Source organism: Mirounga leonina, unplaced genomic scaffold (genome assembly GCF_011800145.1).
Source record: "Mirounga leonina isolate KUSES-001 unplaced genomic scaffold, KU_Mleo_1.0 Mir_114, whole genome shotgun sequence".
NCBI classification, from domain to species: Eukaryota; Metazoa; Chordata; class Mammalia; order Carnivora; family Phocidae; genus Mirounga; species Mirounga leonina.
The window spans coordinates 7,110,562-7,136,523 of NW_023270265.1; the positions used below are offsets into that span (position 1 = coordinate 7,110,562).

General features: G+C 57.3%; 1 protein-coding gene across 3 annotated transcripts in view; it reads right to left on the bottom strand.

Annotated features, from left to right (window-relative positions):
• ZCCHC24 (zinc finger CCHC-type containing 24) overlaps positions 1-25,962 on the bottom strand; it is a 78,409-nt gene that overhangs the window by 26,266 nt on the left and 26,181 nt on the right. Inside the window, exons 3-4 of one of the 3 annotated variants that reach the window (XM_035022813.1) lie at positions 5,320-5,487; positions 3,526-3,611 (exon numbers count right to left, since the gene is read on the bottom strand). The exons of 1 other annotated variant lie outside the window; for it this stretch is intronic. In XM_035022813.1, coding sequence (XP_034878704.1) covers positions 5,353-5,487 — 135 coding nt within the window. In that variant the 3' untranslated portion in view covers positions 3,526-3,611; positions 5,320-5,352. Of the gene's footprint in view, positions 1-3,446; positions 3,612-5,319; positions 5,488-25,962 lie in introns of those variants that run through there. One more of the 3 variants, XM_035022793.1, reaches the window with a different exon arrangement.

Below are 25,962 nucleotides of genomic sequence, written 5' to 3' on the forward strand. Positions count from 1 at the left end.
GCTGCTCAGCAAACGGCACCCAGAGGATGATGCGGGCCAGGGTTGCCCCAGGCACCAGTTGCTAACTGGCTCCTGTCTCTCCTGTTGGAAGGCCTGGCAGCCCTGGAACTTGGTCCTCCTTCAGCACCTACTCAGATCTGGGTCCTGAGGAGCCCTTGACGAAGTGCGCCCAGTGAGAGAAGCCATGAATCCCGCTGAATGGCACTGGCCATGCCCAAGGGGCCCTGGGAGAGCAGAGTGCAACCCAAAGGGGAGTGTGCTCTTAGTCTGACACAGTGGGCAAGGGGTTTTTGGACTGGGGTCTCAGACCTTCTCAGGAATTGGCAGGAAATCAGGAACCAGGACACCGTGTCTCCTTTAAACTGCCCACCCGTGGCCCCATAGCCTGGACATGCTCCTAAAACACCGGGCCTACCCACTGGGTCATCAGGCCTGTCCTGGCACTGCTGGGCCTCAGTCTCCCCCTCGACGCCATTAGGATGTGGGCCGGGGCCTGCCACTCAGGAGACCCCCGTCCACCGAATCGCCATGGCCAGCTTTGAGTCTATTTGTCCGTGTACCACAGTGTGGCTGATGGGAACCACAGAGACCCTCGGGGGCGGTTGGGGGGGTGGGGAGGGAGGGTCTGCAACCAGAGGCAGTGGAAGCCAGCATGAGGGGCATGAAATCACAAAATGTTTCCACCACGAGAATCTGCTCAGAAGGCTCCCCCGTGCTCCTAGTAGAATAAAGACCAAATTCCAGGCCACAGCCTCTGAGCCAGCCCCATGCAGCTGGGACCCCACCTCCAACCTCTGCTTCATCTCTCAGCGCCCCCAGTGCTCTGTGCCTGACCCTGGCCTCCCCATTTTGCACACGCTGTCCCCTCCCCCTCGGCCACTCCCTTGCAGCCCCCTCCACCCTCCACCAGAGCTCAGCCAACATCAGTGCCTCAGGGGAGCCTTCCCCAAGAGCCCCAAAGCCCACCTCCCTTTCCATCCTGCCTCTGCCCCACCCCCCCGCCACTGCTCCCACCATCCTTCTCAGTGACTCAGCCTCCACAAGGAGGACTGGCCCCAGCCCTGGCTCCTCAGTGCCCCCACGATGTCATCAACATGACCTCTCCCACCGTCCCCTTGGCCGCACCCCAGACTCGGTCTTCTTCAGAACCCTGCTCCCTGTGCCGCCCCACCCAGTGCAGGCCCCCCGCTCCACCTCCCTGCCCATCAGGAACCCCCTGGCTCCCCAGGATCACGCACCATCACACTTTTGCAAATACACCAACTCTTCAGCCTTCTTCCCTCGGAAGGTGAACCTCTGCCCTGTGCCGCTGTCCCCAGACTCTGGGCCGCATCTGCCCCGTGACCCCCGCTGGGGCAAGTCACAGAGCCAGGCTGGCAGTGCGGGTGAGAGTTATGACCTCACACACCTCCCAGCGCCGGGGATGCAGCTCGATCTCTCCAGGAGGCCCACTTCCTCCTTCGTCCTTCCCCAAGGCCACCCACCCCTCCTCACCCTCATGGCTAGTTGAAAACCTCCTGTCCCATTTCCCTGAGAAGACAGAAGCCTTGGAAGGGAAGCTCCTCTTCTCTGCACCAGCAAACCCACCAACCTCCCTAACCACCCGCCACGTCCCGCCCCCCTGAGCCCACGGTAAGGCATCACCCTCCCCTGCCTATATCATCAAACTTTCGCTTCCTTCTGGCTCCTCATTTGCCTGTAACGTGCTCCAGGCCTTCCCATCTCCATCATACCCACCTCAATGCCACCTGTCTTACTGCAGCGACTGCCCCATCGCCCTGCTGCTCTCCACAGTCAAAGCCCCTCGAGGAAGAGGACAGTGAAGGTATTCCCTCTGCAGCCCAGCCCCACAAACCCCTCCCTCCCCGGTCATGGCTCCGCAGCCACTGCCCCAGCCAGCAGGTCCCGTGAACCCACATCCCCACTCTGCCCTCACTCCTGACCTGCAGGGCATCAACTTCGTGGCTCGCAGAGCCGAGATGCAGTTCAACAAGATCTCCACGTCAGAGTGGTGCCCCATGAAGTTTGAGGACCACCTCCTTAGTGCCAAATCCCAAGGGCACTTTTCCACGGCCATGATAGCTGACATCTCTGCACCAACCACACCTGTCCCCTCAGATGGCACAGCCCCAACCCCAGGACTCTATGCTCCTCCTTGATGGACTTCTCCTCCATCTGACCCCCCAGTGTTGGGCTTCTGCAACACATGGTCTGGGGAATTTTGTCTCCACTTTGTCTCCATTCTGCAGGAAATCTCATCCACTCCCTAAATACCTTAAGGTCAATGATGCCCAAGTATGTAGGAGCCACCATGACTTCTCATATGAGCTGCAACATAACAAATCCAACTTCTTGACATCTCAACTTAGATTTCCAGGCACATCTCAAATGTAACATGTGTATCAGAGAACTCTTGCTTTTATCTGGGACACCTGGGTCTCACCCTGCCCTGCCTCCAGCCCAGGCTGCCCACCCCAGTAAGCCCATCTCCATCCACTCAGGTGTGACTGTGCTCATGGATTCCTGCCCCTCCCTCACCTTCCACATCCAACCGGTGACACTTTGTGTCCAACCCAGGTCCAAGGCCAGCTCTTTTCCCAGCATGCACGGGACTTTAGCCATGACTTTCCCACTGGTCTCCTTACTTTTGAGCACCCAGCTGCACTAAGACTAATCTCTGCATACATCAGAATAGTCATCTCAAAATAAAGCTGAAAGCTCTTTGCTGTGGGTTTTGAGTGGCCCCCAAGGCTGGGAAGCACCCCATTCAGCTTCCCACCCCATTCCTCTTGTTTGGTTCTCCTGATCCTTCACTGAGGTTTAGGCTTTGAGCACCCAAGTCCTTAAGGCCACAGGGCATTTGCACCAACTGTACGGTCTTCTTAAGATTGCTGTCCCCCCACGTGTGACAGGTCTGGCTTCCTCCCATCCTCCAGGTCCCAGAGTAAACAGACCTCCTCTTTGCAGCCTGCAGTGAGTGGATCCTCCGTGGGACAAGCTGCCTCACCACGTCTGCCCCCTACCCTCCAGCATGCCCATGTGCACCTTGGCCGCTAGCCCCACGCATGGTGCCTGGAACACTGGAGCTGCCCTGTGTACATGAGGCAACTGGGCGAACAAATGAACAAGACGCGTGTTCTCCGCAGTGCCCAGCTGCCCCACATCCCCGCTCATCCCGCAGTAGCACCTCCACTCATCAGTTTCAGAATTCGCCTAGGTCTGCGGTCTCAGGGTCTTGCTGAACCTCCTTCCCTTCCCGGGAAAATGGTGCTCTCTCACTCCCATTTCAGAGGAGACCAGCAAAGGGCCAACTTGGAGAGATCTGGTCTCATCCTTGTCACATGCAGGAGTAAACTGAGGCCCAATAAGGAATAAAATCGGCCCCGAGACCCTTCAGAGAGCCCCTCCAGCCGCTGCCTCCCAGCCTCCAGCCCCGCCCGGCTCACCTGCTTGTGTGGATACACGTTGATGTGGCACTTAATGCACTCCTGCCCCATGTTGGCCCACGAGTTCCCGCTCATCCATTTTCTCTTGCACTTGGGACACTTGTACTCGCCGAAACAGCGTTTTTTGCCCTGGTACGGGGTCAGACCCTCGCCTTTGGGACGTGCCTACAGGACAGGAAGCAAACACAGGGCACTGGGGTCCACCAGGCCAAAATGATGCCCCTACAGGGTCCCCACAGTCTTCCCCGTGCAGGCGGGGGGGAAGGCGCCTTTCGTCCCCAGCCAGAGAACACCAGGGCCGCCCCCAGAGCACGCACGGGAATCCCAAGGCTGGGAGACCCGATACACATCTTTTCTAGATTTCAGGGAGCAAAGTACATGACAGTGGCCAGGAACAACTTCTCTGACTCACGGCATAAAAGGCATCTAGGGGTCCCATGCACCTGCACACAGGTGCTCTCCAGCCCCCGCCCCCCGGTGGTGTGGTGTGCATGGTCGCTGGCAAGGCAACACGGGCCCAAGTATGCAGTCTGGGGTGCAGTGAAGGGGTGTCTCCCCTCCCCCGGGGCCTGGCCACCAGCTCCCTTCCTGGAGGCCATTTTCATTTCCTTACCCCAGCCCGGAGGTGGTCTCTCCATTTATAAACACACGCAGCATACGCGGATGCACACACATCCCTGACCCTCATTACGCTCGGTTCTACGCCTTCCCTGTTTTCATAATCTCTCTCGGGCATGTTAGTATTATGAGATGCATAATGACATATCTCTTCCCTGCATCAGGACACGCAGACCTACTGACTTGCGCTTAACAGCTATACCAGCATGGAGTCTCCGCGAGGTCCCGTGTCTGCCAGGCGCCATGACGGAGCCTCTGGGTGGGTGCACTCTTGAGCTCTTATCACAGACAGCGAGTGCTACAGTGAAGAATTGCGTGGGTGTGTGTATCACATTTTGCGCAAGGGAGAGGACATTTGTGGGATAAATTCTCAAAAACAAAACTGCGGGGTGTGTGCACTTTTAATTTTGAAAAGTAATGACGAGTTGGCTCCTGCCTCACCACACTGCAGGGGCACCAAAGTAATGACCCGTCTGCTTGCCAGAAGTTTCCACCATCGCCAATCTAAGAGGTAGAAAATCTCAGAGCGGCTTTGACGTGTATGCCTTTTATTACGAGCAACGGAGAATTCCCCATGCATTTAAGAACCGTCATGTTTCCTTTGTTAAGCGTTGGTGTGTGTCCTTTGTGATCTTTTTTCTGCTGCGGTTTGTTATTTTTCTTGTTGATTTGTAACTGCGCTTTATCTATTAAAGAGACTGGTTCTCTCTTGCATGGTGTTTTTGTTTTAAACAGCTTTAGTGACACAGGACTCACATGCCCCACATTTCACCCGTATAATGTATACAATTCAATAGGTCTCAGTATACTCACAGAGTTTAACAACCATCACTACAAGCTAATTTTAGAACATTCTGTCATACTCCCCGGAAAGAAACCGTGTATCCATTAACAGTCACTCAGACAGACTACCTCCACCTTCTCACCCTCCCCACCCCCTGGGCAGCCACCAGTCTATAGATTTCCCTGTTGTAGCTAGTCCGTTAAGAGGAATCATACAATAATTGTCCTCTCGGGCCTGGCTTTCTTCTCTCCGTGTAATGCTTTTAACCTTCATCCAGGTAGTAGCACCTATCAGTACTTTATTCCCTTTTGTTGCCAAATAATACCCCATTGTATGGACACGCCATGTTTTATTTACTCATTCATCAGATAAGGCATTTGGGTTGTTTCTAATTCTTGGCCACTATGAATAATACTGCTATGAACATTCATGTACAAGCTGCAGGGTGTTTTATAAAGTTGGATTCGTTACCCCAGTATTGAAAATGGAAGATGTCCCATAGAACTACGACCACATCGGTCCGGAAATCTCAGTGGTGACCATCAGCTGGGGCCGAGGAAGGTCCTCTCCACTCCAACCAGCGGCTCCCCGCATTGATGTCTTGTCCTTGATGCTTGTAGGCTCTGGGTCTGAGACGGGCTTAAACACAGGTTCTACGCTGGGACTCTTCAAAGTATGGGTCCTAGACTGCATCAGCAGCATTCCCTGGGAGCTTGTTAGAAATGCAAACTCTCGGGGCGCCTGGGTGGCTCAGTTGGTTAAGCGACTGCCTTCGGCTCAGGTCGTGATCCTGGAGTCCCTGGATCGAGTCCTGCAACGGGCTCCCTGCTCGGCAGGGAGTCTGCTTCTCCCTCTGACCCTCCCACCTCTCATGTACTCCCTCTCTCTCATTCTCTCTCTTTCAAATAAAAATAAATAAAATCTTTAAAAAAAAAAAAGAAAGAAAGAAATGCAAACTCTCAGGCTCCACCTTAGATCTACTGAATCCGAATCTGCATCTTACTGAGAGCCCCAGGGAATCCATGTGCCATTATGCTTAAGCAGCTCTGGGCTACGAGGTGATCTGTTTCTACAGGAGTGTTTCTCTGGGTAATTGCCCATTAATGAAGGAGTGCATAAAGGTTAAGCGCCCAGACTCTGGATCCAAATCCTAGCTTTGTGATCTTGGGCAAGTTACTTCACAAGGATAATGACAGGAACTACCATATAAAGCTGTTCCGAGGATTAACCGAGATAATACGTGGGAAACACTTAGGACAGTGCCCAATACATAAAACAGCAGTGTTAGCTACTATTATGATTTACTAATACAGAACAACAGCAGCATATAAAAGTGATAACTGCTTCCTTCGGGAATCATGTCTCTTATTTCCAGGAGCCAGTACCACCACTTGGTGACAGCCTACTAGAATTTCAGGCAAAACACTGAAAAGGGACATATGTGCTGAGTATGTAAATCTAAATCTAGAAAGTGACAAGAATATTGCCCTGATCTTTTGGGTCTGCTGCCGAATGTCTTTTACTGGCCTTCCTGGCAGCCATGATATCCTGGGAAGGAGGTTCAGTCTGAGCTCTAAGGCAGGGCTGGCTCTCAGCACTGGCAGGTCTGTGAGAGCGGCTCATCATGCCAAGGGGAGCGCTCAGCGTGTAGTCAGCGTCCAGGCTCCAGTCAAATTGCAGTAGAGGGCCTCTTACTTACGCCTCTGAAGGCACTTTGAGCTCTGTTGGTCTCAAAGTGTATGTGGGTGTGCAGTGAGCCCTCTAACCCCTCCCGGGGCCACCTTTCCTACCTGGTGCCTGGAACGCACGGCATCTAAGCCACCCCAGCTTCTGTGGCCTCCCTTCCTCAGTAATCCTGAAAGAAGTACTGCGTGAACTCTTCCCTAGTGTCTCCATTCACCAAGGCACCTCCATTCAGAAGGGAATGATAGGGAGGCCTGGGGGGCCTCACCAGTGGTAGGATTTGAGACTCCTTGATTGAAAGAGGCAATTTGGGGGCCATCGCCAGCCAGGCCCACTCTGGGATCTGGCTCCACAGGCTGCTGGATTCTGAAACTGACAGGTCCTGCAACTGGGGCAAAGCGGGGGCCAGGCATCAGAGGGAGGGGGCACTCAGCCGAGTGAAGGGTGAGGATCTGGGGCGGGGGGGCAACAATTCGGTTCCCAAAGAGTCTCTGCTTCAGAAATGAGCAGGAAGGAAACCCACACGAGAAAGATGATACAGAGTGTGCCCCAAGACTGAAGCAGGCGGATGAGAGGCAGGAGCGGGGAGGGGGGGGGTAGTCGGGAAACACCACAACACCAAGTAATTAGAAAACCAGCCTTCTGGAGCCATCCATCACGGAGTGTGAACTGCTGGGCAGGGCCCAGGGACGGGGGCTCCGGCCTCCTGCAGGACCAGAGGTCCTCAGCACACCATTCCCACCCTGGGAGGGCCCTGCTCTGACTCCCCACTACATGGGATGTGGCCCACACCACGGATGTCATGGCCAGATGCTGGTGATGGCATTCCACCTCTGCCTGGGACGATCTGGGGGACCCTCCATCAGTGTCTCCACCTCTCTGTGCCTTGGTTTCCTCCTCTGGAACACTAGGAGGATGGAAAGGGCCCACCCCCCAGCGCTGCTGGAAGGATGGGATGCATTCATGCCTATGAAGATGTTAGCTGGGTGGCTGGGCATTGCAGGGGCTCACTGACCATCAGCAACTTCAGGATGATTTTCTGCTGGAGCTGGTAACAGCTGCATTCTGGGTGAGGCAGACTCTGGGGCTGAGACCAGGGGGTAGAAATCACAGGAGGAAAGCTCCGAAGATGGGAGGGGGCCTGGGTAGAGGCTGGGCTCACTATCCCCGGTGGGGGGGGAGGTGGCAGCCAAAAAAGAGACTGCGTTAGGTGTCTTCACCTTCTAGAATTTTCAGAGAGGAACCAAGAAAGATAGAGGAAGGCCTCAGAAGCTCTGCAGGTGCTGCTGGTAGAGAACAGAGGAAAGAGCAAAGAGGGCAGACGTTTCTGAGGCACCACCATGGCCTGTCAGGCTCCCACTCAACTCTCCCCATAACCCTGTGGGGCAAGGAATATCATCAACCCATTTAACAGATGGGGAAACGGAGGTGGCACGGGGAAGGAGCAGGACATGCCAAAGAGCTTCCAGCGTGTGAGGAGCAGGACTAGGCCCGGCAGGCTTTGCCACAAAGCTACACTTGGCTGCCCTTTGCTGTCTGTCTCTCCGTAAGTGTGTCCCCAACCACGAAGCTGAGGCCTGTGTTCCAGAGGAGAAACCCCCCAGTCCCTCTGCACAGCCCAGCCTGGTGGTTTTGCCCTCCTGCGGGCAGAGCAGAGAAGTGACCTGCAGGGCAGGGGTGAAGAGGCAGTGGATGCAGGGAGGGGAAGACGGGCCAGCGGGCAGCTCTCTCTGCTCAGCAGTGAGGAGCCGCTTCCTGGAAGGACTTATTCCAACACTGTTTATGATTACAGAGGAGGGCAGGGCCAAAGGGAGGAGGAATTTTTGATGGAACAAAGACTTCTCTACCCGCCCCCCCCCCCACTTTCCCCCTGCCTCCTCCCAGAAAGGCCAGCCTCTTCTCATAAAGTTCAACATGAAACAGACGGTGACTGCCCACGGCTCTGCAGGGGCCGCCACCGGCCCTGGCTGTGGGAAGGATGCCAGGTCTGACCTGCTCTCTTGACCCGGGCCCCTGCCACGTACTCCTCTGGGGAATCACATCAGCCAGCAACCCGGGCAAAACTCACTGGCGCTCAGACACCACCCCCCGTAGCACAGACAGGGCCTCTGGGGGTCAGAGAGGCAAGGCAACTTGCTCAAGGACACACAGCAGACCAGGGACTGAGCTGGGAGGTGGGGCTGCATCCTTGGACCTCCATACCATGGCTAGAATCCCCACACAGGGCAGCCTGGGAAGTGGACAGTGGTGGCTGCTGTGGGGGAGGGAAGGGGGAGCTGGGCCAAGGAGCAGCGAGAGCAAAGCAGGGCGGGTTGTGGGAGGGGCTATTCAGGCAAGTTTGGGAAGAAAGGAGGGTGATGCTGACACTATCTGGGCACTTCCTCAGAATGGCTCCGTGCTTTTTTCCCAACAGCTCATGAGATTTCTTACGGTTGATGGTAAGATGGTGAGCTCCCTGTCACTGGGGGTATGCAAACAGGGGACTGGGTAAACAACTATCAGGAAGGCTGCCGAGGGGGCCTCTGTCTTGGTCAGGCAGTTGGACCATGTTATTCTGAGGGCTCTTCCATCTCTGTAGTACTCCAACTCCTGTTGCTGGAGAAGGCCAACCAGCAGGTGTGGAGTGGGGGCCCTCTCAGACACTGCTGGGGGTGGGGCTGAACAGGCGTATTTCCTATTAGATTCTTAGAGCACAACTAGGCGACAAGCCTTCAAACTTTTAGAAATGTCCATTCCCCCAGCAAATCTATTTCCGGGCAACCGTCCTAAGGAAATGATCAGAGATGTGGACCAAGAGGGTGTTCAAGAATGTTCATCACGGCATGATTTATGACATGAAAAACTAGAACGGGCTAAACACTCAACCCCAATGCTCTGGTTCCCTCAGTGATGTTACACTCACTGGATGAATGACAGCGAAGCCATTAAAATCCTCACGAGGAATTTTTTTAAGGGTTTGGGAAAATGTTCATAAAGAAAGCAGGACAAGTGATAGGCTATAGCGGTTCTCCAGAGCCAAACCGTAAAAAGGAAAAGTGGGCATGAAAAGGGCCGGCAGCAAGAAGGTCAGAAGCGTTCAGAGGTTGCCTCCGGGAGAGAATTCTCTATTCTAATTAATGAACTGTCTTTAATGAGTAGGTATGACTTTGATGGAGAAGATGATGACGGTTCATCAGCCGGGCCGGCCAGCCCCTCCTGCCCACGAGGGGGCGCCCTATGCTTTCCCAAGGTGGTGGCAACCCATGGAGATGGCAACTCAGTCCATACTTGCCCCCCTCTTTGCCCCTGCAGGTGCGGCCGCTGGGGCCCACGTGCTGGACGCTGGCCGACCTCTGGCTGCCGGCTGTCCTGTCCGTAGAGCTGCCCTGCCCCCAGCCACGGAGCAGACTTCCCACCTCCTAGATCCTAGCCGCTCCCTCAACTGAGGACAGCTGGGAAGTATCCACACCTGTCACATGACATAAGAGCTTGGCTGGTCACTCTGCCAGTCAGTTTCCCTGCCCCTGCTTCCTGGAGTCCCACCCAGAGTGAGTAAGCCTTGAGGGTGAAGCTTGCTCTCCTCTTGGCCCCTTTTCGATAGAGTCCCTTTGGCAGGGAGAGGACATTGTCGTCTTTGGTTAGTTTGTGGCAGAGAATCCCGGGGAACCTGGGCCCAGGAGAGGGCAGCAGGGTGGGACTGCTGAGGCTCTGTCCCCTACATGTCAGCACTCCATGCCAGGTTCTGCCCCAGGCCTCTGCTCTCGGGATATAGGCTTCCAGCTGTGGCCCCAGCTGCAGGCCGCACCCCAGCCCTTGGCCGCACCACCTCTGCCTGCCTGGGAGGGCAGCCTGTGGCCAGCCAAGCTCTGCGACGGAGGAACAACCACACTCCTTTTAAGTCTCGTCAGGGCCAGGCTCTCTTTGTATTCTTACGACGACCTCCACCTCATGCGCTAGGCACGAGCCGTCCCAGGTTTCCGACAAGAACACTGAGGCACAAAAAGGTTAAAATGACTTGCCCAAGGCCACACTGCCAGCAAGTGGTGGAGTCTGGATTGGAACCCAGGCCACCTGACTAGAGCCCACTCTCTCAGTTGCCCTGCCAGGCTTGCGCAAAGATGAGGAACCCGCCCAGCCAGGACGCGGAGAAACAGGGATCGGCTGCTACCGTCATGGGTCCCGGCATGCTGGGTGGCCTTGGGGGCATCCCTTCCCCTCTCTGGGCCTCAGATTCCCCATCTCCAGAATAAGGGTGGCACTGACTGCTGGACCTGCTAGACAGGGTCACTTTCCCTCCAAGGCCCGTAAGTCAACGTGTGCCTGGCAGCCCCACTCACTCTCCCCTCTCCGCTGCGGAGCGCGAGGCCAGCAGCCCACGGTGCATCCAGCGGAGAGGCAAGGGCTGTAGCCAGGAGAAGCAGGGGGAGGAAATAAGGAACAGATGGGCTCCTTGCCGGCTCCCGGTCCCACCCTGTCTGCATGCTCTCCTGCAGCCGGGTGCCTGAGGTGCTCCTGGCCCAGAGTCGAGAGAGGAAGAGCCCTGGGTCTCAGAAGTTCGAGATGCCCTTCTATACGGAGGCTGAAGGGGCAGGGGTGGCTGGCTCATAGTCCCAGGATCCTTTGCGCAGCTCTGCTGGCCCTTCCTGGATAGTTCAAGAGGGTTCTGAGAACCCTTTCTGGATGTTAGGGGTCCTCCCTGGGGGAGGTACTGCCCCTCTCCTGGATGCTCCTCTCTTGAGCCCCCCTTCCTCGGGCCCACCTCTTTGCCCTCCCTGCTGTCTGGGTCGATGGAGGGTGAACAGGGGCTGTGGCCAGAGGCCCGGGCTATGGCCAGAGGCCCGGGCTTGGGCCCTGGCCCTCCCATGCTCATCAACAGTTTCTTTACCTCCAAGTGAGGGGGCTGCTCTGGAGGAGCTGGGACGCCGACATCTAATGAGCACCTACTATGTGCCAGCCACTTCCCAACCACAGCCTCCCCATTTGACGGAAGAGAAAACTGAGGCCCAGAGAGGCCAAGCAACCTGTGCCAGGCCCCACAGCCATGGAGCCAAGACCTGAACCCAATCTGCTAGCTCCAAAGCAACACTTCCCTCCTCTCCATGAAACAGCTGTGGGAAACCAGAGAACAAGCCTATTCCTAGGAACATGATCTGACCTCCTCTGGTGGTCAGGATCCACCTCTGACCTCCAGCCCCTGGCCCCCACCTCAATTACTCATTCATTCAACTAACAGCTATTGAGTACCTACTCTGCACCAGGCCCAGTGGAATATTCCAGAAAGACAGATGAGGAATGTTCTCACAGTGGGGCCTTCCAAAGGGCTCAGCCCCGTGACCCTTTCTCCAACTGTGGCCCACACCAGTCATGGACACCATCAACCTCACACTTCTAGGCTCTGGCCCAATTGAGACTCACAACTGTAGAAACACTCTTGGACCCATATCCTCAGGCTGAGGCTACGCTTCACCCTCCCAGGTGACACTTGAGACGATCTCTAATCGATGCAACAGCCCTACAAAATCAGCACTCTTAACCCTAATGACAGAGAAGGAAACTGAGGCTTGGGAGGGGGCGGTGACTTTGTCCGAAGTCACATAATTAGTAGGTAGTGGGGGGAGGGCAGGTTCTGAGCTCAAGTCTGTCCCGTGCTGAGACCCACACTTTTCCTTCCCTGCTTTGGGGACCCTCCAAAGACCCCCACACTCACGTGTCCACACACACACGGCCCGTGGAGGCAGGCAGGAGGGCCGCCTCGGCGTCTGCAGCCTGGTCCAGGCAGCTGCAGGCTCCGAGGAGGCCCCAGAGGAAGCAGGGATCAGAGGGACAGGTGGGCTGGGCCCGGCGGCCCGCAGGCTGCTGGGAGGGAGGAAGGACGCTGCAAGAGGCCACCCTGGGTTTCCTCTGGAGCCTCAAGGGCCCCCTTGTCTGAGCACAGGCGTCCTGGCCACCTCCCCTGGCCCCCTCCCCTTTTCTGGGTTCCTGCCGCAGCCCAGCATGGGCCCAAAAAGCCCAGCCTCCTGTCACCCCTCCCGCCCCGTTCCCAGCCCAAAGCCACCGCAAAAATGCCATCCTGATTCCACAACACTAGGGTTTGTCAAAGTGCCGGGAACAATGGGAGCTTTCACAGTGCCAGGAAAAGGTCTCAGGAAAACCCTGGGGAGGGGGCATGGAATGGGAGTGTAGAGAGGAGGGAAGGGCCGAGAGAGAGAGAGAGAGAGAGAGAGAGAGAGAGAGAGAGAGAGGAAAACAAGGGGGGGGGGGGGGGCAGAGAGAGGCAGGGCAAGGGAGGCAGAGACATCAGGAATAAGGGACGGGGAGGGTGGGGTGGGGTGAGAGCCGAGAGTGAGCAGGACAGGGCAGCAGGATGGGGCAGAGTCTGGGACAGGAGGACCAGGGAGTGACAGGACGAGGTGCGAGAAGGCGGGAAGCGAACTAAAAGGGAAAGCGGAAATGGACACACGGAGACCAAGGAGCCCCTCCAGCTCCCCCCCGCCGCACCCCCACATGCCCCCAGCTCGGTGCCTGTGCCCCGAGGAGCCCTGGCGACAGTGGGGCAGAAACCCCTCTCTCCAAACGCCACCCCGAGGCCAGGCAATGGGAAGCACTTTGGGGCTAAACTTGTTGGAAAGCAAACACTTTTGAATCACATGAACAACCACTCCCTGAGTTATCTGTTTCCTGCTTCTGGCCTTCCTCCACTAGCAAACCGCATGGATCAGAGCTCAGGGGCGGGGAGGGGAAGAGGGGCCAGTCCGAAGGGGTGAAAAACATCCGAATCATAGCTATTGCAAAAGATGTGGATTGTCCTCCCTCGTGGGCCTGCAGAGAGCGCCGCGGCCGCTGTAGGAGACGGACGGCAGACTTGCAATCACCCTGCGGCTGGCCCAGAGCTGATGCCACTGAGTCTGAAAACCATTTGTTCGGAGGGGGCCTCCACGTCCCCGCACATCCCTGTTCGGGCGGCCCGTCCGCTCTGCGAGCCCTTTCTCCTGACTGTGCCCCCTTCTCCCGCTGCAGACACAACCTGGGGTCAGCCGGGCAGCCTCCCCCAGGTACTTTAATGACCACAGCAGGCTTGGACACTCCCCTACCCCACCCCCACCTGCAGGACTCAGGCAAAACACCAAAGGCATTCGGGACCCTTCTCCATGGGGCCCAGATGACCTTCTAACCTTAGCGGCAGCGACTCCCCCTCCTACAAGACCTACACTCAACGTCGACAAAATCATTTTCTGCAAAAGCTGTGTCCTCCTCCCCACCCCTACCCCTGCCCCAGGCCTCTGCTCTTGCTGTTCCGGATGCGTCAAATTTTTCTCTACCTGGTGAATGCCCCTGCATCCTTCAAGGCCAAGCTCAAAGGCCACGCCCTCCGGCCTCCCCCATCCCAGACAGTTAACTGCCCTCCCTGAGGTGCTTAGTCCATCCTCTGAGTCCCAGGCTCCTGCGCTAGCTGAGAACCCTCCCACTGCCTCCCCAGAGGAGGCCCCAGCTCCCAAACTCCCAGGGGACTTTGTGGCCTGCACCACTCGCTTGGCTGCGGGTCATGTCCTGCCCTGACCCTGCCTCCAGCATGCCAGGGATGATCCAGCATGCCAGCGATTTCATCCCGAATTTAACCATTTCTGCCTTCTCGTTTCCCACCAGTCTGTACATGTGCTGTGGTGACGAGGAGCCCTCCCGTATCTCCTGCTTCCCTCGGAGCACCGGGCGGGGCTCAGAGCACATGGGCTCTGAGGGGACCCTGGCATGGACACTGCCCACGATGGGTGAAGTGTGAGGGCCAGGGCTGAGGTCACACTGGCAGGAGGGGGCAATGCTGGGGCAATGCTGGGTCCTGGTGTGGGCTCTTCTGAGGCCGTCCCTCGCGAGGCCAGCCAAATGTGACCAGCCCAGTCCTACCTGCTAGAGGAAAGCTCTGCGCAATCCTAGGGGCGCTGCTGGGGACAGGAAGGTTACGGTAGAATACCCAGTGGTGATCTTCACCTGGGATGAGGCTTTGGTACAAGGGCCACAGCCCTGGGAGGAGGGGACAGGGGAACTCAGCTCAAAATAGCGATGGGGGAAGGGTGTGGAGGGTGGCCCAGAGCCAGAAAAGAAATCTGATCTGTCCTGGCCGGTAAAACGCTGAAGTCAGCAGTTTAGGGCCACTCTGGCTGGGGCCAGGGCTGGGGCTCCCACGGCGGCCTGGAGGGAGGCTGTAGGCCCGACCTCCAGCCTCGGTTCTGTCCTCACATCAGTCTCTCCTCTCTCTGGGCTTCCATCTCCTCCTCTGGCCACGGAGGGGTAGAAAGAGAAGCGAGACGTCCACCTCTGAGAACCTTCAGCAGGTGAGTGCTGGAGCTTGAGTCGCTCGGGAGACCATAAGCACCAAAGACGGGAAAGGACTGTGCTGAGCGTCCACCGCACACAGTGCTGGCCACGCACCTGACCTGCAGGTGGCTTCATCATGACCCCGTTTCCAGATGAGGAAACAGAGGCCCAGAGAGCTTTAGTCACCTGTCCAAGGCCATCCAAGCAAGTAAAAGGCAGGCCTTGAACCACTCCAGTCTCTTTGGCTGTTGTCCAATTCCCTCGTTGCCAAGTGAGGTCCCGAAGGCCGCGGACTGGTTTCAAGGCCACCTGTGGCAAGTGTAATTGGCAGAGCAGAGGTGAAGAGGCTCCTGTGGGCCAGCCCAGGTAGCTACCAGCTTTTCCTGTGGTTCCACGGTGTCGGACGGAAACCAGAGAATGGGCTATGGGCAGGGGGGTGGGTGTGCATACGGACCCGGGTGAGTTTGTGTGCAGGCATGCATATGTGTGCGTCTCATGGTCACTGCCAGGCATCAGACCACGGCACAAACCTCCCTGTGCTCTTCCCCTTCAGGGTGAGGACCTAGCAGAGGAAGAGAGGCTCTTAAGTGACTTTTCCAAAGGTTCACGGGGAGGCAGAAGCCTCCCATTTCTCACCTCCATAGCCCAGACTGAAGCAGACCTTGCTTCCTCACCCAGGGACTAAAAAAGTCTGCAAAGCCATCCCTTCCCCCCTGTCCCCAAGGCAGGAGTGCTCAGTGCAGCGTGGCTCTGGGGGAGCTCTCTGCTTTATGCCCCCAGATGCTCCGTTCCCCTCCCTGGGCCCCAGGGTCTCTGCTACAAAACCAGCACGGTTCCTGCCTATGTGCAGCATAACCCCCCCGGGCCACTCCATCTTCACTCTGACCCCTACAGATGAGGAATCCAAGGCACAGAGAGGTGGGGAGATTTGCCTGAGGTCACACAGCCAGGAAGCAGGAGATCCAAACCCAGGCCTGGCTGACCGCCACAGTACCACGTGCCTCCCAGAGGGTCTCCACTCTGATTTTGGGGAGTGGGCATTGGAGGTGTCCTTGCCCTTGTCTGGGGGCAGCCCCACATGGGGAAAAAGTGTACCCATCACTGGAGTGGGAGGCTGGCTAGTGGTACTCGTTTTCACATTCCCCTCTGTGCACACCAGTCTTTCTATCTGGCATACCTTGTCTCCCACCCCCATCCAGTGGAAGCTTCTCCCCGGAGGCTTTCCTTGCCCACTTCTGCCTACAGGGATCCTCCTGGTCTCCAGACCCTGGGGGGCTCATCTTGTCGCTCTGGGCCCTGACCCCTCAGGCGGCACAAGGGCCCACTTCGTGCCTGTGAGGGCACGGGGCCCTCTGCTGGGGTTCTGAGCCAGATCCTTTAAAGTGCTGGTGGGGTGGCATGAGCCAGACACACAACCCTGCCCTCACGGAGTGTCTCTGCCAGAAGAGTGGTGCAGGAACCAGGCTGACCGGTGCTAAGTGTCTCACTTAATCAGCACAGTGGGAGGAATATCGACCCATTTTCCTTACCAGGGAACTGAGGCTCATTTCCAGAGCCACCCAGCTGAGAAGTCTGCATTCCATTTCCCTGACTCGAGATGCCCACGCTCATAATTCTGGAGCACAGGTTGTTTCTCAGGCTTGAGCCTGCAGCCAAACCATCTGGTCGGCAGGGGAAGGGGTTTCGCTATAACATAGGCTGCTGGTTCCATCCCTAGAGTTTCGGAACCAGTAGGTCTGGGGTGGGCCTGAGTTTCTGCATCTCTCACAAGTTCTGGTGATGCTGATGCTGCCAACCCCGGGGACCCACTGTGGGAACCATTGCTCTGGATGATACTGATAACAGTCCATTAAAGTAGGCGTGTCAGTCAGATGCTGTCTTCTCTGCCCTGCCCCCCTCCCCACATGCCCGTTCTACAGCCCTGGAAACTGAGGCACCCAGAAGGCAAATGACTAGCCCCAGCCATATAGGAAGCGAGGGCCAGAGCCGGGAATGGAGCGCAGGGCTCCTCGCCCCAGGAGCTGGGCTGACGGCAGGACGGAGAGGCTGCCGGGCTGGAGTGGGGCGACAGCCTGCAGTGGGAGGAAGGGCCATGTCTCTGAAAGCAGGACTGGCAGTGGTGGAGGTGGCGGCGGGGTGCTGGGGGAGGGCTGGCCTGGCCCTCCTGGCTCGGCCCCAAACCTGTGACTCCTCGGCATCTGGAAACCATCACAGGGAACAATGAAGGGAGCAGGGGGCCTGGCTGCTTGGGGCTCTGGCCCTGTCTGTTCAGGAGAGCACAGGAACTCAGGGCCCACCGGCATCCCTCCCCGCTGCTGTTTGCCTTGGCACTAGCACGAACGGCTCCCGAGGGGCCCCGCTATCAGGAGAAGCCAGTCCCTGAGCTACAGATGTTGGAGCTGGTGGCCAGATTGTGTGCCCAAAAGTCAGGAGATTCTGGCTCAGCTCCCTGCCCAGGTTGCAAGACTCCCCTGCAAGCTCACTACTGTGGCTCTCTGGGCTTGAGTTTCCCCACAGGAAGCTCAAGTACCACCCCACTGGGCTGGCGGCTTACCATGTCCGGGCATGTATGTGACCAGCTTGGTGGCTGGGCCTGTGTGGCCCCCGGGGGTCCCACCTGTCCTCTGCAGGCCAGCAGGGGCCAAAGAACCAGGCCCGGAGTGGGGAAGGGACAGAGGAGTGGTCACTGTGTGCACTTACCCCTCCCGCCACAGGGTCTCCCATTCATGCCCTCAACACTGCATGTACCGTGAGCCAACTATCTACGAGGCACTGAAGCAGGGTGGCTAACGGGATGGATGGAACCCCGGCACCCAGGAGCTTACGGTCAGGTGGGAAAGAAAAACCCAAGCATCTCACCCAGATCATTACACATCTGAAGCTGTGGGGTGCCACCACGGGCCGGCGGGGTCTCTTCTTCACAGAGGGGGGCCCCACGGCGGGGCCTCTCCCAGCTTCTGAAGCCTCACAACGGAAGGCTTCATCCCAGCTACTGCACGCCGCCACCACCAACATGCTCTGTGACCCGAGCCCAGCCCCTTCCCTGCCTAGGTCACAGTCTCCCCCGGGTCAGTGAGAAAGGAGGGAGGAGAGCCAGGAAGGCCAGGCAGGTCATCCTGGGTGTCACTCCAGCTCCTTGCCACCAGAGGGCTGGCGTGAGGAGGATTCTCTGGGCAAGGAGGGTGTGATTGGGGTGGTATCCACCTCACTGGGCCTGTGGGCGGGGGGCTGACAGGCACCCTTGACCTGTGCTGGCATTCCTGGCCCAGGCCCCTTCTGGTGCAAACCTTCTGCAAGTGGACAGCACGCAGGCTGGAGAAGCAGCCAGAGTTTGAGCCCCGAGGCGGAGACCATCACTTCCTTCCACCTCTGGGCCTATAACGGGCACTAGTCCTGCCCTGCCTGTGCCGCACGGCCGTCGTGCCTTCAAAACAGGACCCTGGATGCAGGAGCACTTTAGAACTACGACTCTTCGTCCAGGAATTCTTCCCTACCAGCTCTCCCAGCAGACCCAGCCTGGCCCACCGCGGGCCGCTGTGCTTTGTACAAGGGATGCCCCGCTTGGTTCATGCGTCTGTTGCCTCGTCCTCAGTCTCCTCCCCAGGGGGAGAGACCGTCTGGGATTCTTCTCTGATCCCAGGGCCCAGCATGGGTCTGGCACAGAGCAGGGAGCCTCTGGGGAGGAGGTGAAGGACAAAGTGACCATTTTGGATCTTACTATCAGCCTGAAAAAAAGTAGCTAAAGGAAAAAGTCAGAAGGGGTTGGGGAGGCCTGGGGAGGGGGGCGGGCAGCAGCCTGGCAACTTCCTGGACAAGTATGCCGGCTGATGTTCCTGGTCCTCAGTGTGGCTATTGTCCCTGCTGGTCCAGGGACTGAGCTCAATAGGGCCTCTGTCCCTCCTTGGGCAGGCCGGCCCGCGCGGTGGCATCCCACCCGGGCAGCTGGGAGGCGAGGGCCGACACTTCCTGTCCCCACTGCGAGTGTTCAGAGGGGCAGGGGGAGGGGAGGGGGCTCTCAAGACAAGTGCCCATCTATGTCCCCCAGAGGAAGGCTGCCCAGCTGGGGGAGGAGGTTGGAGAAGGGAGAGCAGTGCTGGGGACTTGCTCACTCCTGTGCCTCAGCCCCTTTCCTCCCAACCAGCCCTCCCTCTGAGCTGGGCCACTCTGGCCCTCCTGCTCTTCCTTGAACAGGCCAAGCACATCCTTGCCTCACCTCAGGGCCTCCGTTCTTACTGTTCCCTCAGCCAAGACTGCCCTTCCCATAGACCTCTCCCATCACTCCTTCTTTGCTTCACCTGTCTCTAGCAAGCTAAAGCCAGGAGCCAAGGGTGGGGTGGCCAGATTAGCCTGGCACTTCCAGAAGGGTGGGGTGGCCAGATTAGCCTGGCACTTCCAGAAGGTCTCCGGCTGCGCATGGAGAACTGATTGAATGGGGGAGGGACTGGCTGTGAGGACACCAGCTAGGGAGGAACTGCTGCCCCGTGCTGCTGAGAGGAGCTGCTGGTCCTGTCTGGGGAGCAGCGGCGGAGAGGAGAAGGTGCCGGACTCGGGAGACAGACAGGAGACTTGGCCCTGGGGAGGGAGAGCCAGGAGTCAAGAATGACTCTGAGGTTGTCTGGCCTCAACCATCCTGCGTGGCTATGGGGGTCGGCCAGGGACCCCCTCTTGGCTGGTGGTGGGGGCGGGGGAGGGACAAGGGGAGGGTGACAGCAGTGCCCTGTGGCTGGCAGTGACGATGGAAGGGGGACTGGCCGCAGCAGTGGTCGATGGGACAGCCCGGTGACAGCTGTCTGCCCTGGCTCTATCCCTGAGGCCTGCCCTGAAGAGCTGCCTATAAACCTGTCACCTGTGCCTGTGTCAGACGCCCCTGGGGACAGGGCCCATCCCAGAGCTGACGTGGAAGTGGGGGGGAGCTACCCTGCCGTGGTGCTATAATTACACACACACACACACACACACACACTCCCCTGCCAGGGAGCACACAGCCTCAGTGCAGGAAGGGCCACGCGGGAAACAGCCAGGCCACGGGAAGCTCCCACTGCTCCCAGCTGCCTGCTCAGCCCCAGAACAATTGATTCTTCAGAGCCCAGAAGGAGGAGTCAGTGGGAGAGGTTGAGTCTCAAAAGGGAGAAGGCCCAGGAGGAGAGGAAAGAGCCGGATGCGGTCTCTGGGGAGGCGAGCCACTTCCAGAAGCTCTCCCAGCACCTCCTGGAACCACCTTCTCAGGGCTGGGACCCCACCATGCTCCCTGAGAGCCTCCACGCCCAGGAGATAGCTGTTCAACCTGTCTCCGGCCACGTCACCCGGACGGCACGTCGCCCCTCCCCAGGGATGACGGCAGGGCAGTAACTTGGTACAGGGATCCAAGACAAGCCCCCCAGAAGCCCACCATCCCTGGGCCCTGCTGCTCACCCGCACGTGCTCCTTCCCGGTCCTGGTCTCCTACCCGTGCCTCACTCCCAGCAGCCGAGAAGGCCAGGATGGCAGGGTGGCAGGAAGCTCCTAGGAGATGCTGACATGTGGAGGCCCTGGAGCAAAGCCTCCTTGCTCTGCCCACAAAGGGGCATTGAGCCCGTGCACCGAGCTGGGCCCTGGGCAGCCACAGGTCTGCAGACACGCACGCACGCACGCACCCCCCACAAGGCATGACACGCACAGGAATGTCCCAAGGGCACACACCTTAGATGCCCTGCCAGCACCATTTTAAGTCAACCCACAGGGAAGCGAGTGGTCAGGAGGACAGCAGCGGCCCTTCAAGCTGCTCCAGGACCCAAAGGGAGGCCGGTCTGCCGAGCTTCCGGTCAACCTCGCGGCTCCCCGGGGCTTGGCGGCAGCGTGAGCCCCTGTGCGAGCGGGTGCACCAGCGTATCGGCGAGGGGCAGACGTGCCAGGGTGCACACTCGGAGCTCCGTGCACAGAGCCCCTGCTCTACACCCATCTCCACAAGCTTCGGTGGGGGGCAGGGGGGAGGCCCAGCCACAGGCGGCTCTGGGTTTCTCAAAAGGACACAAAGGACTGCCTGGAAAGCTGAGGGAACCATGCTGAAGGAAGGAAAACTGCAGCCGCCCTTCCCTGTTCTGGAAAATGTCTTTCTATGCCCTGGCGGCCTGAGGAGGTGGCCGCCGTCTAGCTCCGGAGCCAGCCAGGTGCAAAGTGCAAGAGGGCGCTGGCCGGGCAGCTCCGACCTGGGTTCGAGTCCTCCTCTGCCGTGACCAGTTGCGAGCGCCCGGGGGAGTTGCTGAACTTCTCTGAGCCTCGGTTTTCCACGGCTCCAGGGGGAAGAATGACGAGTTTTGGGTGGGGAGCAGAGGAGATTTAATGAGCTGATGAATGCAAAGTGCTTGGCCCAGAGTTGGGACCCCGGAACTAGCGGGGCTCATCATCATTATAGGGACACCCACCTAAAAGCTCAAATGCCCACGGCCTCTATACTCTTTCTTCCCTATCTTGCCAACCTTTTTAAAACCCAGGAAAGTGTCTGAAATCCGAAATTACCCTCCCCCAGTAAATATAAATAAGCCCAGTTTCAGTCTCCTTCAGCAACCATGAGGAACAGGCCGGAGCCAGGCTCAGGGCTGCGGGTGCGGAGTGGGCAGTGGATGAGGCTGGCCTCTGCCCCGTCCCAGCCCGTCCCTGTCAGGGTTTCCTGTATAGAATCTCAGTTAATCCTCTAACCAAAAAAAAAAAGAATCTAGGTTAGGATCCACCGGTCCCCAGAGAGGAGCTTTCTCGAGGTGACACAGTTGAGTACGCCCACCCCACGCCCCACTGCTCCCAGCCCACCGTCTGCCTCCCAGTCTCCCAGCCTGACGTGCCCTGGCGCATGCCAACACCAGTCCTGGGGGAGTGTAACGGAAGACGGTGTGGTCTGGCAGGCAGGAAACAGCCAGGGGAGGTCATGTGGGGCAGGGAGAGCCGCTCCTGGGCCTGGTGAAAGCCGCCATGCTACCGGCCAGGAATGTGTGATCCTGAATTGCTGGGCTGGTCCCCATCACCACAGAGGAACCTAAACGTTGACTTGGTCCTATAGAAGGTCCGTGGTTCTGTGCAGAAAGCAAGGCCTAAGAAGGACTGGCTGGAGGGCGCCTGGTAGTACCCAGATGCTTAGAGGAGTCCAGGCCCTGGGCACCCCACTGTCAGGCAAGTCACCTCCTGCTTCTGGGCCTCAGTTTTCCCATCTGGAATCAGGGTGTGTGCATGTGTGTGTTTAGGGGCAGGGCTTTGGATGGGATAGACCCTAATGTCTTGAGCCAAAGCTGACACCCTGGGAGATGACAGCACTAAGTGAGCCCAAGATGCTGCCATGCACATCACCCACCGGCCTTTCCGCTGCGAGGTCAGACATGCCCTCATACTCACCCTGCCCTCCCCTCCTCTACCGCGATGATACAGCCGGAGCCGGAGCCCAGAGGGCTCGGGGGGGGGGGGGGGGGTCCTCTGCTCTCCCCACCCCCACTCCTTCCCCCAAGAGAGGCCGTCCAGGCCAAGCAGGGGAGGGGGCACCATCCAAGCTCTCCCTGGGGAGACAAATGCCAGGCTCCAGGCCCTGGCGTCCAACTGCCTGGATGAAATGACAGATCACAGAGTTGCTGAATTTAGAATTGTTTTTAAATGTTAGTACCGTTAAGAGCTTAGATTTTTAGGATCCTTGAAAGTCAGTCTAATAATATGTTAGAAGCAGAGATGCAGGGGATCCTCATTTTAAAGGACAATAATAACAGCAGGTTGAAATACAGAGAAGTGTGGATGAGTACAGAATCGCACGGTTCAGATATGGAATGCTTATAGAACTTCAGATTCTTAAAATCATACAATTCAGAATAACCAAGTGTCAACAATCATGCTGCATAGAAGCCTACTTCCAGAGAACAGTAACACTTCGTAATCATGTGATCTAAGAAATCTGGGATTGAAGATCATACAGTGTTAGAAGGGGGACCACTGGAATGTCCACTTCCAAGTTTCATGGAATCCTGTCATCTTGTATTCCTGGGACCTCAGAAGGACAACGATGATTTGCTCACTTGCGGAGGCCCTTCCCCTGCAGCACTTGCCTGAGCTCCCCACCACTTCAGACCTGGGCAAAGGTACACACCAGAATCACCTGGAGAGCTGAAAAAATGCCATGGGTAGGCCTACCCCAGATTTCCTGAATCAGAATTTCTAGCACCAAATTTTTAAAAAATTCTCAAAGTGATTCTACTGTGAAGTTCCAATGGAGAATCACTGATCTGGTCCAACTTTCTTCCATGCTACAGGTAAGCAAACAGAATTCCAGTAATAGTCCAAGGACCACGGCAGTGGTCCCTACACCAAGGTCAAGCCCCTTGGCCTTCCCTTGCTTCCTCTACCTGGACCCCTCTATCTCCAGGGGCCCTGTTCCCAACTCGCTGTGTCTACCTCATAGCCCCCCTGCTCCAGGGGTATTCCCAGTGGTCTTGGGGACCAAGTGGGCCAGGACAGAGTGAGACACCTGGAAGCTGCTGGACTCACAAAGCCAGCCCCTCCCTTCCCCCCACCTGCATGCTCTAAGCCCTCTATACTGTTTCAAAGGGTGGCTAGAGGGACACTAGGAAGGTCATCAAGGTCAATCCCAAGCGTCCAGAGTTGCCTGTAATGAAGAAATGCCCCAGGCGTGGGGAGTCAGAAGCCTGGGGTCCTCGCTGTCACTAGCCTGCTCTGTGGCCTTAGACAAGTCACCTGGCCCATGTCAAAACAGCCTAAGGCAGAAAAGCTGGACAGAGAACCTCTGGAAATCCCTTCCAGCTCTGCCTCTTGACCTCTCGCAACATGGCTACACATTTAAGGGGATGGGGGCCTTCAACATCCTTTGCTGGCTTGTTCTCAATTAGTAAGTTCCTTCTTATGTCCAACCCAAAACATTCCAGCCACTGTTCCAGCCCTTTGCCTTTCCGCATGAAGATGGAGACAGTCTGGGCACAGACGCCCTTCCCTGGCTCAAAGGCAATCCCCAGCTTTCCTGCACCCTGGCTGAGGATGCCCCCCTCCCCACCCCTGTTGCAGGTCGGGCTGGCCTTGCTGACTCACAGGGGGGCTGTACTCCCAAACAAATGGGAGTGGCCTCATCAAAGCCACAGAGGCTGTCAGAGTTTGAATCTGATGTGCTCCTATCAGGGACAGAAGCCCTGCTGGGCCAGAGTGCTTCCTAAAATGAGATGGGGATTTCCACCCAAGAACCCCTATCGGCCTATGGAAAGGTGGCCCAAGAGGCAGGCTCAGAAATGGGGAAGTAGGAGTCCAGATATTCCTTAGACCAAACTGTAATGTGCCCAACAGTCACCCGGGAGTTTGTGAAAATGCCTATTCTGATTCAGCAGGTCTGGGGGAGGGCCCAAGGTTCTGCATTTCTGGCAAGCTCCTGGTGATGCTGCTGCTGGTCCACAGAACACACTTTGAGAAGCAGGCCTTTAGATGTTCATAAATAAAATATTTTTATTCTGAAGAACCCCTTACTTTTGTTCAGCTTGGCTTGCAATTCGTTCCAGCCCTGCTGGCTCGTGAGATCCACACAGCAGCTTTGAGGGGCAGATGGGATGTATATCACTGCACAGAAGGAGAAACTGAGGTAGAGCAAGGGCAAAGGGCTTGTTCTAAGTCACCCACCTGGCTGTGTTCCCTCCTCTAAACTCCTCCTCCTGTGACTGGTTAGAACCACACAGCTTAGCAATGAGTGGCCTCACCCAGCAACTCCCTGTCCTGTCTACCACGCAACTGTGTAGGCCTGGGGGGTAGAAGCCAGCTCCTCAGCCCTGAGGCCTCTCGGGGGTGCCCAGGGGGCCCTCACTGAACTGTCCTGGTTACTGATCCAGCTCCTGATGGGCTGAGTAGGTGGAACAGGGGGGTTAGGAATCAGCCAGGCTGCAGAGCCATGCTCCTTGGGCTCAAATCCCAGCTATGTCCTTGGCTCCTGTGTGACCCTAGGGGAATTCTTCGCTGTCTCTAAGGACATCGATGATATGCAAGGACCCAGCACGGTCCCTGGTACATGGAGGATGCTCAGCTGATGTTAGCTCCCTACCTTCCCTACATTCCAATGGAGTCTTGTTCATTTCTTCCTTCCTTCCTCACAAATTTATAGCAGCACAGCCTCTGAAGCAAGACCTCCTGGACTGCATCTGTGCTGTGTGACCCTGGGCAAGTCACTTACCCTCTCAGGGCAATGGGGAAAATAGGATCCCCAGCCCAGAGGGCTGCAGCAGGAAGTAGATGAGTCAACATGCGTAAAGTGCTTAGAGCAGCAGCTGGACGTAGTGAGCGCCCCCCCCACAGGCAGCTAATGTGCCTTCTTGCCCCTCCAGATGACGGCCCCAGCTCTGCAGCAGGTGCCCCAGCAGACACAGGCATCCAGGGTCAGAGCTGCAGAAGCAGTGAGTACTTGCTGAGTACTCACTGTGTACCAGGACTTCCTGGGCCCACCCACCCCTGCCCCAAGATCATAATCAGAACACAAAATACTAAGCTGGTTGTGTGCGGATCTTTGGGGAACACAAAGGAGGGAGTAACTGATGAATAGGGACAGCTCGAAAGGCCGGTGGGAGGAGGGGACCCCCAGCCCTGTTTGAGCTTCGTGCTCCCCAGCAAGGGGCAGAGGAGCTTGGGCTTCTGGCAGGTTTTACTCCTTGTCATCATGCTCACCACCTTGGAAACGCATCCCCCTCCTCACCGTCACCCCAACCTGTGGGATGAGAGACTGGCTCCCATACAAAGCCTCCCTCCCTAGCCAAAGCCAGGGAAGTACCAGGATACAAGGTAGCGAGGAAAGCCTGGGGCAAGAAGGGGGCACACTTTCTCCCACGGCCTGGTCTTTGCTTGGGTCAGAGCACAGCAGGTGCGCAGTGTGTCCTAGGGGACAGAACCATTCTTGTGGGCCGAGAGGGGCAGTGGGAAAGGCTGGGCCCTGGAATGGGGCCGACTTGGCCTGATCCTCGCCAGCTGTAAGACAAGTTACTTAACCTCTCCGTGCTGCTTTGTTACAAAACAAAAGAAGGAAGAAAGGAAGTGAGGGGGAGATGAAGAGAGAGAAGAAGGTAGGGAGACGGACTGCAGAAACAGCGCAGGCTAGAGGGAGAATCGCATCAGCCAGTGACGGGGGTGCTTTGTAAGCCAGGCAAGAGGGAGGTC